The sequence below is a fragment of the Macaca mulatta genome, chromosome 3 (genome assembly GCF_049350105.2).
Source record: "Macaca mulatta isolate MMU2019108-1 chromosome 3, T2T-MMU8v2.0, whole genome shotgun sequence".
NCBI lineage: Eukaryota > Metazoa > Chordata > Mammalia > Primates > Cercopithecidae > Macaca > Macaca mulatta.
The window spans coordinates 21,815,424-21,832,263 of record NC_133408.1 but is presented as its reverse complement, the minus strand read 5'-3'; the positions used below and the strand labels follow the sequence as shown (position 1 = coordinate 21,832,263).

Here is a 16,840-nt window from a genome sequence, read left to right as displayed (position 1 = left end):
TAGTAGCGATGGGGTTTCACCATGTTGGCCAGGCTGATCTCCAACTCCTGACCTCAAGCAATCCACTGGCCTTGGCCTCTCAAAGTGCTGGGATTACAGGCATGAGCCACTACGCCCAGCAGAAAAGGATTATCTTTGTTTGAGAAATGCAAAGATAACCTCATTTGCAGATTATACATTTAACAGATTGGTGATATTAGATAATCCTTTTGATCTTTTTTTATGCTAATCTCTGCAAAACACATTAAACTGTTAGTGATTCTGGAAATTCACTCAGTAAGGCAGAGAAGTAAAACTACGAAGATATAAACAAAGTTTGAAACAATACCAAACATCTATGTAGCCTGGGAGGTCAAAAGAGTTTAGTAGATGGTTAAGTGATATATCTTCTCACACATGCTGTTTAAGCAGCTATTTTTCTTTTTCTTTTTTCTTTTTTTGTTTTTTTTGAGGTGGGGTCTTGCTGTGTTGCCCAAGCTTGTCTCAAACTCCGGGGCTCAAGCAATACTCCCAAATCAGCCTCCCAAGTAGCTGGGATTACAGGCGCATGCCACCACATCCAGGTGGTTTAGTAACAAATACCTGTGGAATTATTATTTCTCTATCCCCTGACCCAAACTGCCACTGAGTAATCTGTGTGTGTATCAGCTGTTAGGGTGTTTTGTGCAGAGATGCACAGATTCTCACAGAATTTCCGAACCAGAGTTCAAATCCAGGTTCAGAAACTCAGTTTTAACCATTTGCCCAGAGCTGATCAAATTCTGGAGAAATGATTTACAACACCTAATCTTAAAAATGATTTATTTGACAATTAAATTAGTAAGTATATTTCTAGTGAGAAATAGAACTGCCAAATGCTGGCAGTGGTTCTGTACTTTTAATCTTTAAAAGCCATATCTAGGTCTAGGAGTTAGGTAACTACAGTTTCAGATTAAAGAGCAATGAATAATCCTAGTTAATAGAGCTCTCAAAGTCTGATGAACCATCTCTGCTATAGAGATGCGCCTATACACAACCCAGACCACGTCTCATTAGTAAGGAAAGTACCCAGGCTTGTTGTTCTCCATCTCTTTGCCATTACATCATGTGTCTGTTTTGATGTCTGACATATTTCATCTTTTTCTACTTTCCACTAATGAAGTTTTAGGGCCATCATTTTGTTTTCTGGTAACTTAATCTTAAGGAGAAGCAATTAGAACACGGAATGGCCAATAACCATGGCTTCCACTGAGTATGTGGTTCTTATTAGCATCCATTTTGGAAGGGGTATTTCTTCATTTTGTCTTGATAGTCTACTAGATTTGAAATGACTGTTGTCATCTACCTAAAATCTATAGCTAATGTCACACGTAAATGAATTGTGTTTGGCTGAAAATCAAAGACTACAGAATCCTAAAATGGCTTCTTCATGTCTGATAAAAAGCACCTGGTGAGAAAGTCACCCACTGATGGTTTTCCTCTGCCAATGGCTACCATTACACACTTGAACATGTGCAGGACATTTTTTTTTTTAATTTTTGAGAATTTATTTTACTTTGAGAAGTTAATTTAATTACTTCATCTCTTTCTAATATCACTGAAAAATTTTAATCTAGTTGTTTGTGCAACGGAATGCCCTGGAAGTTTTCCTGAACTTAGTAATGCAGGTAACTTACATGAAAATAACTTTATCCGGCCGGGCGCGGTGGCTCAAGCCTGTAATCCCAGCACTTTGGGAGGCCGAGGCGGGCGGATCACAAGGTCAGGAGATCGAGACCACAGTGAAACCCCGTCTCTACTAAAAATACAAAAAATTAGCCGGGCGCGGTGGCGGGCGCCTGTAGTCCCAGCTACTCAGGAGGCTGAGGCAGGAGAATGGCGTAAACCCAGGAGGCGGAGCTTGCAGTGAGCCGAGATCGCGCCACTGCACTCCAGCCTGGGCAACAGCGTGAGACTCCGTCTCAAAAAAAAAAAAAATAAATAAATAAAAAAAAGAAAATAACTTTATCCTCAATTTTGAATCTTCAGTAGTCTCTCTTATGCTTAAGTTGTTGAAGAACCAGAAAAGGCAGAGGGCATAAAACTTTTGTGCATAAATATACACGGTTTCAAATTAGTTCATTCACCATAAACATTTACTCATTAACACTGTCTCTGTTAAGATGGCAATTTGTAATATACTCTCTGAATAGTATCTTTACAACCCTAAAGTTTGAAAATGGCTATGAAGCCATTACAGAGTGTCTGGTGGTCTTGTGTTTGGTGCTACTTTCTCAAAATGCCTTGTACTTATTGAGGGCAGGGAGAGAGGAAAGGGGACTGTGGAGCAGATTAAGTGGATGGACATCTTGGCTTCCCTGCTTTCTGAAGCATTGTGACCTCGAGCAACTTATTTAACTACTCTCAATTGTTATATCTGTTGATGTGGTTTGGCTCTGTCCCCACCCAAATCTCATCTTGAATTGTAGCTCCTATAATTCCCACGTGTTCTGGGAGGGACCTGGTGGGAGATAATTGAATCATGATGGCAGTTTCCCCCATAATGTTTTCATGGTAGTAAATAAGTCTCATGCGATCTGATGGTTTTATAAGGGGTTTCCCCTTTTGCTTGGCTCTCATTCTCTCTTTACTGCTGCCATGTAAGACGTGCCTTTTGCCTTCCACCATAATTGTGAGGCCTCCCCAGCCACATGAAACTGTGAGTCCATTAAATCTCTTCCTTTATAAATTACCATTACCCAGTCTTGGCCAGGCACGGTGGCTCACGCCTGTAATCCCAGCATTTTGGGAGGCCCAGGTAGGTGGATCACCTGAAGTCGGGAGTTCAAAACCAGCCTGGCCAACATCATGAAACCACATCTCTACTAAAAAATATAAACATTAGCCAGGCATGATGGCACTTGCCTGTGATCCCAGCTACTCGGGAGGCTGAGGCATGAGAATCACTTGAACCTGGGAGGTGGAGGTTGCAGTGAGCTGAGATCGTGCCACTACACTCTACCCTGGGTGACAGAGTGAGACTCTGTCTCAAAAAAATAAAATAATAAATAAAAAATAAATAAATTACCCAGTCTTAGCAGTGTGAGAACAGACTAATAATACATCTGACAAATGAGGATTTTAATGCAGTGGAGTCATATCTTACTTAGAAGTTAGGTTCTTTTTTTTTTTTTTTTTTTTTTTTGAGACGGAGTCTCGCTCTGTCGCCCAGGCTGGAGTGCAGTGGCGCGATCTCGGCTCACTGCAAGCTCCGCCTCCCGGGTTCACGCCATTCTCCTGCCTCAGCCTCCCGAGTAGCTGGGACTACAGGTGCCCACAACCGCGCCCAGCTAATTTTTGTATTTTTAGTAGAGACGGGGTTTCACCGTGGTCTCGATCTCCTGACCTTGTGATCCGCCCGCCTCGGCCTCCCAAAGTGCTGGGATTACAGGCGTGAGCCACCGCGCCCGGCCAGAAGTTAGGTTCTTAAGGGGAGAATTTATTCATAGTGAAAATTATTCTTAAATTCCTAAGATGATCATAAACTGACCGGGACATCAGCCCCCAGTAACTCTAAAGTCAAGTCTGTCTTTTCTTTCTCCTTGCATTTTGGTGTGGCTTCCCTTTCTCTGAAAATAGAATATCAATGTCTCATTAAGAGGAAGAGCCAGATTATCTAGTTCGAGAGACTCTAAAGACATGTGTCTGTCTCTCTCTCTTTTTCTTTCTCGCCTACTCTCTAAATCTAGTATGGTTGAACAATAATAAGATAGATGACCATAATGTCTAGCTCTAAATTTGTTGCTACTTCATTGGGTTACTTTCTATTAATATACATATTTATCCCTAATAAATACTGGGTGGAATTATTTTATTTGTCAATGCCAACCCTGTGCAATTTTTTATATTTATTAGCATATGTGCTGATCTGTTCTCCCATTGCTACAAATAAATACCTGAAACCGTGTAATTTATAAAGAAAAGAGGTTGAATTGGCTCACGGCTCTGCAGGCTGTACAGGAAGCATAGTGGCTTCTGCTTCTGGGGAGGCCTCAGGAAGCTTCCAATTATGGAGGAAGGTGAAGCGGGCACAGGCGTCTCACATGGTGTGAGCAAGAGCAAAAGAGAAAGCGGGGAGGTGCTACACACTTGTTGGCCAGGTGTGGTAGCTCATGCCTGTAATTCTAGCACTTTGAGAGGCTGAGGTGGGCGGATCACTTGAGACCAGCAGTTTGAGACCACTCTGGCTAACACGGCGAAACCCCATCTCTACTATTAGTACAAAAAATGGCAGGACATGGTGGCTCATTCCTGTAGTCCCAGCTACTTGGGAGGTTGAGGCACAAAAACCACTTGAGCCCGGGAAGCAGAGGTTGCAGTGAACCAAGATGGCGCCATTGCACTCCAGCCTTGGTGACAGAGGGAAACTGTGTCTGACAAGGAAGGAAGGAAGGAAGGAAGGAAGGAAGGAAGGAAGGAAGGAAGGAAGGAAGGAAGGAAGGGAGGGAGGGAGGGAGGGAGGGAGGGAGGGGGAGGGACGGAGGGACGGAGGGACGGAGGGAGGGAAGGGGAAGGAAGGAAGGAAGGAAAGAAGAAAGGAAGGAAGGAGAAAGAGAAGGAAGAGGAGGAGGAAAAAGGAAAAGGAAGGAGGGAGGGAGGGAGGGAAGGAAGGAAGAAAGGAAGGAAGGAGAAAGAGAAGGAAGAAGAGAAGGAAAAAGGGAAAGGAAGGAAGGAGGGAGGGAGAGAGGGAAGGAAGGAAGGAAGGAAGGAAGGAAGGAAGGAAGGAAGGAAGGAAGGAAGGAAAGAAAGAAGGAAGCGGGGGCAGGCTACACACTTTTAAACAACCAGATCTCAGGAGAACTCACTCACTATCATGACAACAGTACCAAGGGGATTGTGTTAAGCCATTCATGAGAAACTGCTCCCATGATCCCATCACCCCCCACCAGCCCTACTTCCAGCATTAGGAATTACAACTGAACATGAGATTTGGGTGGGACGCAGATCTAAACCATATCAGTATAATAATTTTCTTTCAGTAACTATCAAAACCACATGGCCATAAATTTTTATTTTTATGAAACTTATGATATAATTGATACCCGTAGTTTGTATAACTTGCTTTTATACATGATACTGTGGTACTATACTTTTAAAGCAGGTGGCTGGGTGTGGTGACTCACGCCTGTAATCCCGGCACTTTGGGAGGCTGAGGCGGGTGGATCACGAGGTCAGGAGATCGAGACCATCTGGCTAACACAGTGAAACCACGTCTCTACTAAAAATACAAAAAAATTAGCCAGGTGTGGTGGCAGGCACCTGTAATCCCAGTGACTTGGGAGACTGAGGCAGGACAATGGCGTGAACCCAGGAAGCAGAGCTTGCAGTGAGGCGAGATCGCTCCACTGCACTCCAGCCTGGGCAACAGAGCCAGACTCTGTCTCAAAAACAAACAAACAAACAAACAAAATCTTTGGGCCGGGTGCACTGGCTCACATCTGTAATCCTACCACTTTGAGAGGCCGAGATGGGCAGTTCACTTGAGGTCAGGAGTTTCAGACCAGCCTGGCCAACATGGTGAAACCCCGTCTCTACTGAAAATACAAAAATTAACCAGGTGTGGTGGTGGGTGCCTGTAATCCCAGCTACTTGGGAGGCTGAGGCAGGAGAATCACTTGAACCCAGGAGGTAGAGGTTGCAGTGAGCCAAGATCGCACCACTGTACTCCAGCCTGGGTGACAGAGAGAGACTCTGTCAAAAAAAAAAAAAAAACTTGTATAACACTTCTCCAGTTTTTCCTTGTCATGTTTTCAATTAAAAGTGTTAATTTAAATAACACCTTTTTAGTAATTTTAAAATTGTAGCAATGTAAAGTAAATATTGTTAGTCAAACCAGACTGTCTTCGATGAGTAATAAAGAATACAAAAACTTTTGTTCTTAAAGTTGGGAGGAAAAGAAACACAAAAGGTTTCATTTGACTGGGAATTATTTGACTTGGAGTTGTTAGCAGTTATGAAAATAATCATCTCTTCACCTTATTTTATGAACTTCTGCCAGTGCTTTTGGAACATGTTCATAACTATTAAAGATGTTCTGAGGCTAACTTTAAGACAATTGTTGACCTCAACCAGCAGGCCTACATGACCATTTTCTTTTGTTTATTTTCCTATTTAATTTATTCTGGAAAAGTGAAGAAAAAATAAAAATCACTTCAAGAAAGCAGCCAACAGGGGCAAAATCTAACATCTGCTAGTGATATGTTGATATAAAATCCAACATTTTGTTTTTATAAAGAGAGTTATTAGGTACAAGTTTTTAAAAAAGGAACTCTAGAAAGGCTAAAACAAGGTAGAAATCTTGTAATAAGTAAACTTTTTAAATTTAAAGATTCAGAGCTTTCTGTTCAAATAAGTTCCACATAAGTGACCACACATTTTAAATATTTTTACTTAATTTGTTGGTAAACCCTGAAATAAATAGAATTAGATGAAGAAAGGTAGCTAGAAGAAGACACTTGAAATCACAAAAGGCCGGGCACGGTGGCTCATGCTTGTAATACCAGCACTTTGGGAGGCCGAGGCAGGCGGATCACGAGGCCAGGAGATTGAGACCATCCTGACTAACATGGTGAAACCCTGTCTCTACTAAAAATACAAAAAATTAGCTGGGCGTGGTGGCGGCGCCTGTAGTCCCAGCTACTCGGGAGGCTGAGACAGGAGAATAGCATGAACCCAGGAGGCGGAGCTTGCAGTGAGCTGAGATAGCGCCACTGCACTCCAGCCTGGGCCACAGAGCAAGACTCCCTCTCAAAAAAAATCACAAAAATAGGTACAATGTATATTTGGATGACAGCTACACTAAAAGCCCAGACTTCACCACTACACAATATACCCAGGTAACAAAACTGTACTTTTGCCCCTTAAATTTATACACACAAAAAGAAAAAAATATATGGAAATAAATATTCAGCTACTAAGAAATACTGCTGATAATTAATTTATTAAAGCTAATGCCCTTTATAATTTTTTGCCTACATACTTTTGCCAATTCAACTAATCCTCTTTTTTAACATCTGTGATGCATTATTTTTCTGTTCAAATATTATTATACACATGAAAAATGTACAAGGGAATTAACAAAATTCCTGAAGCTAACAGCTGTTATTTTTCACAGAACTTTTATAGTAATTTTTGACAATTTAAGAAATGTTTCTTAAAGGAAATTTTAACAAGTAGAAAACTGGAATTGAGAAAGAGAAAATGATTTTATTTCTCAATGATTCCTGAAACCCAGTTCCTAAATCTTCTAATCTCAGATTGTACTAAAGTTTGCCTGAAATGAAGGAAGGCCAGAACCTACTGAAGAAAATAAACATTCTCTGTAGGCAGTGTGGTGTTTGAAAAGTTCAAAGGTATGATGATACGGAGGGAACAAAGATTATCTTTTCCTATTTTGCCCCGAGGTTTTCCTCAACTGGTTTCCAGGGAATTTGAGTTTTCATTGTTTTGTCTAAAAAGTGAACTAAAATACTTCAAAAATCCCAAGAATTGTCAGTCATAAGTAGAGTTTCTCTGAGGGCATTAATTCACACGTTGCTAAAAGGACAAAGAGACTTCTTCAAAGTATACTTCGAAAGTTTCACAGAATAATGGTTTGGCATTGGAATCACTGGCAAAAATGTTCAGAGATTTTGTCATGAAAAGTAGCAGTAGGCCAGGTGCGGTGGCTCATGCCTGTAATCCCAGCACTTTGGGAGGCCGAGGCGGGTGAATCATTTGAGGTCAGGAGTTCGAGACCAGACTGGCTAACATGGTGAAACCCCACCTCTACTAAAAATACAAAAATTAGCTGGGTGTGGTGATGTGCGCCTGTAATCCCAGCTACTCAGGAGGCTGAGGCATGAGAATCACTTGAACCCAGGAGGTGGAGGTTGCAGTGAGCCGAGACTGTGCTACTGCACTCCAGCCTGGGCAATAGAGTGAGACTCAAGTCTCAAAAATAAAAAAATAAATAAAAGAAGGAGTAAAGCAACAAGAACATTTAAGGTCCTGTCCTTTCTCCAGCTCACTGAAGAGGATTCTGGCTTGGTCTCCTGTCTCATTCCTTCCTCTGCTCTCTGAAGACTCAGACTCTATCTTTGGAGTCTATAAAATAACATGTGAGAAACAGAAGAGAAACTAGGAAAGAAAGGAATGCAGGAGAAGAAAGGGATATGGGGGAAGAGAAAAGAAAGAACAGCTGCTATGAGATCAAAGTGTATGGAAAAGGATATTTTAAAAGATGGCATGGACCCCTTTCAAGGTTCTTGGTTCTTGAAATATACAAGCAGAAGAGTCCTTTTGAAATTACTCCTTGGTGGACCTGACACCTCTCGAGGATTGAGCCACATGGGTCACTATTTTCTATGGACATATTTACAGCTGTCAATAGAAATCAGTTCAGTCCTGTACTCTTCACATAGACAACATATTTGCTAGTTTCCCTGTTAAATATGTTAGCCATTTAGAGATATCGAACCTGCATATCACTGGTTTTCCTGTTATACTAGAAATCAAGTAATTTGTGTCCCATAGACTTTTGCAAATTAAAAAAAAATTTTTTGTGAGTCACTGTGTTGTCCAGCCCAGGCTGGAGTGCAGTGGTGCGATCATAGCCCATTGCAGCTTCAAATTCCTGCGCTCAAGTGATCCTCCTGCCTCAGCCTCCCAAGTAGCTGGGACTACAGGCAGGTGCTACCATACCCAGATAATTTTTAAAAATTTTTTGTAGAGATGGGGGACATTACTATATTGCGCAGGCTGGTCTTAAACTCCTGGCCTCAAGTGATCCTCCTTCCTTGGCCTCTCAAAGTAGTTTTGCAAATTTTAACTTCACAATTAGATTTGCTGTCCAGGCTTTTAAGGAAAAAAGAAAAATCTCCAGAATAGCATAGGAGTGAAAAAATCTAGCACAATAGAAGACTAATTTACATGTTGGTATATAGAGATGAATAAATCAAAGAAGAGATGTCATGTCATATAAAAGATTTCTTTCTCCTTTCCAGGAGTATAATCAATTATCTTTCATAGTTATACAATTCTGATTTTATAGGAACCTTTCAGAATCCTAGAATTCATGATTCTTTGGCATTCTTTACAGTCTATTGGTTTATTCCTGTTCCTGGTTGTTCAAACTGGTCTAACTGGAAGTCTAGAGCAATGGTTCTCAACCAGGAGTGAGTTCTTTACCCCCATGTTTCAGGGGACATTTGCTAATGTTTAGGGACATTTTAGTTGTCATCACTTGGGGCGTGGTGATACCGGCATCTAGTGGGTAGAAGCCAGGGATACTGCAAAACATCCTGCAGTGCACAGGACAGCCCCCTGCAACAAAGAATGATTGGGTGCCAGACATCAATAGTGTCAAGATTAAGAAACCCTTACCTAGACCTCCCCTCTGGGATTACCCTGGTGTCCTACTTTCCTAGTTCAGCCTCTTAGCTTCCACCTTCCTATTGTGCTCCAGAGCCAGTCTTTTGCCTTCATTCTAACCACCAATTTCTTAAACTCTCCTGTTTTCATAGGACTAATGAACCTTTCCTCCTGGCATCTTTGTTAATCTGCAATCCTTGCTCGTGTTCATCTTGGGGCACGGTGTGGGCCTAGTATACCACAGTAATTAACTATGTGGGCTTTAGGTACTGACTGAGTCCAAATCCAAACTCCACCACTTACTTCTTATATAACCATGGCCAAGTTTCTTACTCTTTCTGTGCCTCAGTTTTCCCACCCTCAAAAACGTGAGCAAAAATGGTACCCTGCCACAGAGAATTGTAAGAGTCAAATGAGTTAATACTTGTGAAGCTCCAAGTGCTTAATAAATTTTAGCTATTATTATCCTTTCTCAAGAGTCCATCAAGGTCTTTGTCCTCTAAGTTACTTCCTTCTCTGTACTCCAAGTCCAGAAAGCAGTTGTAATTTGCTCATGATGGTTTCTCTTAAATGTTTGCCTAAATTCTGAATGTTTTCCATTACTGTAATGGTTGGGACTTTTGACGTGGAAAGGCAGGAAATACCCTATTTTTCTCTCTCAAGTTTGGCTGTCCATATCCCTTCCCTGAGCACTTTGTGGCATAAAGGTGGGAGATGGGAAAGACAGGGAAGGAAAAATACTTCAAAACATTTTCTTGGATGACTCGCAATTCTTAGTCTATAGATGGAAGCTGATGAATGAAGGGATGAGAAGATGGATGCATCATGGGCAGTACCTAAGTTTCTAGTGTGAGTGGCCACATGGAATGTGATGCTTTACACAGGGATGAGATTTGCAGAAATAGTACAAAGTTTGGGGGCAAGCTGATGAGTTTTGCCCAAGAGTTTGTGGTAATTGTGGGAAATGGAAATACAGATGTCCAGCAGAAAGCCAGCCCCACAGATTTAATTTCAAGAGAGATTGGAGCTGGAGATATGGAGTTACAACTTTTTAGCAAATAAATGCTAGTTGGCTCAATCAGAGTATAAAATACTCTATAAAAAGGAGCTAGTTTAGTCAGAAAAGCAGTTTCTGGATGGATGGATGGATGGATGGATGGATGGATGGATGGGCAGAACAAGGAGGAAGAAGAACTCACAAAGCAGACAGAATGAAGTACTAGGATCAGAACAGAAGGACAAAGACTAGGAGAGAATCAAGTTACAGAATACAAGGGAGTCAACAGAGTCACATGTCATAGAGAGGTCAGGTAAGATATAGACTGAAAAGTGTCCATTAGATATGCCAACAGATAGGTCATTGTCGTCTTAATGAAAACAGGGTCAGTAGACCACAGGAAGACAGAGGACAGATGGTAGCATGAGTGGAGAAATAGCATTTCAAATAAACTATAGAAATATATAGTCAATAAATAACTTTATTTAGCTTTTCATGATAGGCTTAATTCAGTCTTACCTTATATCATGTATAATTTTTTGGGTGAATAATGAAGGAGAGCAGTTGGATTGTTTTGCCTAAATTGTTTTCTTGAGATGACCATTGTATTAGTCTGTTCTCATTCTGCTAATAAAGACATACCTGAGTCTAGGTAATTTATAAAGGAAAGAGGTTTAATTGACTCACAGTTCAGCATGGCTGGGGAGGCCTCAGGAAACTTGCAATCATGGCAGAAGGGGAAGCAAATACATCTTTTTTCATATGGCGGCAGCCAGGAGAAGTGCAGAGTGAAGGCAGGGAAAAAGCCCCTTATAAAACCATCAGGTCTCATGAGAACTCACTCACTATCGCGAGAACAGCATGGTTCAATTACCACCCACCAGGTTCCTCCCACAACACATGGGGATTATGGGAACTACAGTTCAAGACAAGATTTGAGTGGGGACACAGTCAAACCAGATCAACCAACAATAATGCTTTGCATTATTCTGACTTTGAAACAATTAATACCAATCCAATATTGTATACTTACAACACTTACCCTAAAGAATTGCTTGCCTTCAGGAACTCTTCCTCAGTGTCAGTTTGATCTGACCTCATTTACTGGACTTTTCTTATTAGTATACAATAAGGAATGAGCTCATTTATTCAACAAACATTTATTGTGTCTTGCTTTATGCCAGGCACTGTTCTGAGTGTTTGGGTTAATTTCAGAGACTATAACAGGCAACAGTCTTGCACTTGTAACATTTATATTTTAGAGATGTATACTTATAGGAAAATATTTAAATTATTTTTAAACATGGTCATTACACTGGAGTATAGAATGACATCCATAAAGAAAGTGATTTAGATCAAAGATGGAATTAGAAAGTTTTATTGATACTTTCTTCTTTAGTACTAATAATGCCTACCACACTAGGTTATTTTGAATATTGAATTTTACAGCATAAAAGCAAGTATGTGAAGGTGAAATGGGAGAGTTCCCTGATCCCCCTCGCAGGACGTGCGACAGGGGTGTGGCTCACCTTTTCGATGGCCGCTGCTTGAATCCCTGAGGGGAGGGGCAGCATGCAGACGGACAGGTGCAGGAGCCCAAGCGGGTGTGTGTTACAATGTGCCCTTTTAGCCTTGCCATCCACAGATGGCCTGAGTGTTAACCAGCTCAAGGGACCCTCTGCCTTTTCGTGTGGGCGGAGGGCCAGTGTGACAGTTTTCTGTATCCTGAGCTCTTGCCCAGTATCCCAGAAAAATCAGGTCACACAAGGAGTTGAAGAATGAATGCAGGGTTTTACTGAGTGGTGGAGGTAGCTTTCAGCAGGATGGATGGGGAGCTGGAAGAAGGGATGGAGTGGGAAGATGATCTTTTCCTGGAGTTTGGCCATCCAGAGGCTGAACACTTCTCCGACCACCCCCAGTCGAACTCCTCTCAGTGTTCAGACTTCTCTCCTCTTCTATCTTTCTCTGCCCCGTTGTTCCGCCATTTGTCTGCTTGTCTCCTCGTCTCCTTGCCTGCTCATCTGCTTCTAGAACCTGGGGTTTGGGGTTTATATAGGTACAGGATAGGGGGCATGGTGGGACAAAAGGCAACTTTTGGGGTATGAAAACAGGAATGCCTGACCCCTTTTAGGGTCACGGGTCTCCAGGCCTGAGGGTAGGGCCTTTGCCAAGGAACTGCCTTCTCCTACCCAGCACCTTTCTGTCTCCTATCTGTATCAGAGGTGCCTTTTTAAATGAAAATTTCTGTGTTAGTTTAAGGGAGTGGTAATAAACAACAGCAGCATCATGTAACTATTAGATCACAGTAGCGGTAGCCACCATAGTAGTTACTTTAGTCTATACACCAGTTCTCAAAAATCATTGAAATGTTTTGGGGGGAAAAAATAAAGATGTTCTGCTTGAATTTTTCATCATAATTTCATATACAACTTATATCTATTATACTATATACATATACAAATTTCATCAAAAATATGTAAAATGACTCATTTCTATATGACATAAGTATTGTCAGGGATAAATTTATAAAGCTATTTATACTTTTAAATAAGCACTAAGAAGAATTAGCTGTTATTTGTGAGGCAATACCGTGTGACACTAGACTGCATATTAAGCTGAATGAAGGATGTAAGATATTTTTCAATGATTGGGCTGGCAAGAGCGTGTTGTCTGTGGTGGGGTCCAAATAGATACAAGGGTTCTACTTTGGGAAATGCTTAAAGGCCAAAACTACAATCTAGAAAATAAATACGTATAGTTTTGTTTGCTTTTTCCTATTTTGATACTTTAAAACTATGTGTTAGGAATTGGGCAAAACTGTCACCAAACTTTAGGACAGTTTTCTTGAATATTGCATTCCATTCGGACATTTGAAAGTGAATTTTTGTTTATTTTTAATTATCCTATCTGTTTTAATCTTTCAGATCATAAGGCCTATGGATTTTCTGCCCCAAAAGACCAGCAAGTGGTCACAGCAGTAGAGTACCAAGGTACAGTATCTTACTGATTTTCACAGGCTGCATTGTTGAAATAACTCATGAGAGTGACTCATATGATGTGATTTTCTATTTGTTGGGATTCTCTGCCTTTACCTTCTACTAATTCCTCTGCCTGAAATGCTGCTTCATGCTGACTCCACCTCAAGAACATTTTCTCCACCTCCTCAGTGGACATTTTGGACATTCAATAAAAGACTGGATGTACAAAGAGGGTCTCCTATTACTTACATTACCTGCAACAAAGCAAATCTGATTTGTGAAACTGGGAGATGGAGAGCTTGGAAAGTTTCTAGCCAGCTAGATATGAGAAATAGAAATGAACACAAACCCCTCTGTGTATATTTAAGATGATATTAATATAGCTTACTTTGGGGCACCATTTTATCTATTTTAGCTTCTTTAAAATGTTTATAAGGAGGAGTTAATTTAAGAGTATAAAGTTTCTGTTTTGCAAGATAAAATAGTTCTGGAGATTGTTATATGTGCAACAATATACTTAATACTGCTGAGCTATACAGTAAAAAATGGTCAAGGTGGTGAATTTTATGTTTATTTTGCCACATTTAAAAAATTGTCAAAAGAAACTAGTAACCTATATATGGGCTTTTTAATAAGTTTTTGTTATTGTTGTTGTTGTGTTTTGCTTTATTTTGTTTGAGACAGGATCTCTGTCTGTCACCCATGCTGGAGTGCAGTGTGGTATGATCTCAGCTCACAGCAACCTCCACCTCCAGGGTTAAGTGATCCTCCAACCTCACCCACCCAAGTAGCTGGGATTACAGGCGCAGGCCACCATGTCTGGTTAATTTTTTGTATTGTTTTGTAGAAACAGGGTTTCACCATGTTGCCCAAGCTGGTCTTGCACTCCTGGGCTCAAGCAGTCTGCCCACCTTGGCCTCCCAAAGTACTGGGATTACAAGCATGAACCACCATACCTGCCCTATAAGTTTATTTGAAATATTGACCACCTACTGCTTTTCCATAGGATCCTTTATCTTTTATATAATTAATAATATTGGGCAATCAGAAGAATTGCTATTTCTTAAATTTAATATTTGTTTAGGCCATTAAGAAGTGGGTCCTAAATGTCTGACCTCTCATCATCAGGTATGTCTTAGGTTCCTGGAACTGGAGAAAGATAAGTTTGAAGGAAAGAGACAAAGATGAAAGCAAAGGTCTGGAGTTGGGGGAATTAAATGAGTTAATATTCACATAGTGCTTTCAACAGTGCTAACACATAATACAAATTATATGTGCTTGTTAAGTAAAAATATGCTGTGGTAAGAATCAGTCCTGGCTGGGAGTGGTGGCTCATGCCTGTAATCTCAAACTCCTGACCTCAGCCTGGAAAACATGAAGTCACTGTTTCTATAAAAAAACAAACAAATTAGCCAGACATGTGGCACACGCCTGTTGTCCCAGCTACTCAGCAGGCTGAGGCAGGTGGGTGGATCACTTGAGTGCAGGAGTTTGAGGCTGCAGTGAGCCATGATCATGCCAGTGCACTCCAGCCTGGGCAACAAAGTGAGAGATTGTCTCAAAAAAAAAAAAAAAGTGGCCAGGCACAGTGGCTCGCGCCTGTAATCCCAGCACTTTGGGAGGCTGAGGCAGGTGTATTACCTGAGGTCAGGAGTTCGAGACCAGCCTGGCCAACATGGTGAAACCTTGTCTCTACTAAAAAAATTAGCCAGGCCTAGTAGTGGGCACCTATAATCCCAGCTACTTGGGAGGTTGAGGCAGGAGATCACTTGAACCTGGGAGGCAGAGGTTGCAGTGAGCCAAGATTACACTACTGCAATCCAGGCCTGGGCAACAGACCGAGACTATATCTCAAAAATAAATAAATAAATAAATAAATAATAAATTTAAAGTTCATCATTAAAAAAGTGAGTAACTTAACAAATTACTTCAACAATTATTAGGTTAACTAGGTTCTCTTAAGTTCTAATATTTTATATGCTTAAGCTATAGAACACTCTGGTATGAGTTAGTTTTAAAGGAGAGAGGTGGGAAGAGGAAATTAATGATTGAGGGAATTTGGGACTATGGAGCACCTCCAGGATGGATAAACAGTGCTGGGTGAGATGCCAGAACAGAAGCTGGAAAGGCCACAAGGGTAAGCACAGAGTGAGGGAGGGGAAAATGGACCAGGATGTCCCCGAGGGACAAAGGAAGTGAAGTTCACTTCTACTTCTCACTTCCATGGAGGTTCTTAATACTGGGTCCAACTGGGAACAGTGAGTGTATATCTTCTCGCATAGTATCTGAGTTAGGACACCAAAATTATATTATTTAAACTTACATTATGTTTTAAAACTGTATCAAGGTAAATTTTACATAACCTGAAATTCATAGTCTTTAAGTGAACAATTCAGTGGCATTTGATAGATTCAGTTTTGTGCAACCACCACCTCTGCCTAGTTCCAAAATATTTTCATCACTCCAAAACAAAACCCTGTGCCCATTTACATTACTTTTTAATGCATGTTTTATTTTTAATATAGAAAATCCTTTCATAATGTATTGCAATCAAATGTTAATCTTACTCCAAAATAAGTGTTTTCTTTCATCTCACCTCTTTTTAATTAAGAATTTCATTTTAATTCTATTGTATATGTGTCCCCATCATTCCAGCTTGGCTCTTCATAAGGCATAAATACATTTCTGTGTCTTCTACATTTTAGTCTTAGGACTAAATGCAGTAACTTAATTTTGCTGTAAGTCTACAATATTTTATGATTTGTATATATGTGTATGTGTGTTTCACCCAATTTTTTCATTTGTTATGTCTTGTTTCTCCGAGGTCAAGAAATTATGAATTAATTCCTTCTTTCCAGTGCTGCTATGCTGTATCACTTCGCATGATAGTGCCAAGAGCAGAAGGAGACTGAAATCAGGGCAGCTCTGCCAGGCTTGTAAATTACATGTGCAGCCTTCTGCAAAGGGATGCTAAACCTGAAAGCTATAAATCAGAGTTTAATAGCAAGCATTTCTTCACAGAAGTAATTTCTGCTAAGTCAGAGCTATTTTGGTAGTATCAGTTCTCTTTTTGTGTTATGTAAGATTTTGATGATTTTTAACTTGAGCCCTGAGAATGAAATCAAAGGATAATTAGCAGTACAGAATCCAGGAAAATTAAAATTCATAATGATTCTATCTATGTAATTCCGAAATGTGATTGTTTTGCCACATGTTGCTGCTAATGCTTTTTATAAACAAAGAATTCTCTTTTCTTGATCCAAATGAAATAGATATTTTGGCAATGAAATAATCATCTTAATAGAAAAGCTTGGCACATTTTCCTGTTTTTAATATGCCTTAGGTTGAGAAAATATGATTTATATCTATATTTTTTGCTATCTCCTACAGAGATAACATTTTATTTCAAACTGGAGTGATTTATGGGTAAATTTGTGATGGTATAAAGTATATATTTCTATGTAAAGGCAAGCTTGCAACTATAACTCAGAGAAAT

At 40.4% G+C, this 16,840-nt stretch overlaps 1 protein-coding gene across 1 annotated transcript in view; it reads left to right on the top strand.

Moving 5' to 3' along the window:
* JAM2 (junctional adhesion molecule 2) overlaps window positions 1–16,840 on the top strand; it is a 78,704-nt gene that overhangs the window by 33,133 nt on the left and 28,731 nt on the right. The window contains exon 2 of the mRNA XM_015133082.3: window positions 13,291–13,356. Within this exon, the coding sequence (XP_014988568.1) occupies window positions 13,291–13,356 (66 nt within the window). The remainder of the gene's footprint in view (window positions 1–13,290; window positions 13,357–16,840) is intronic.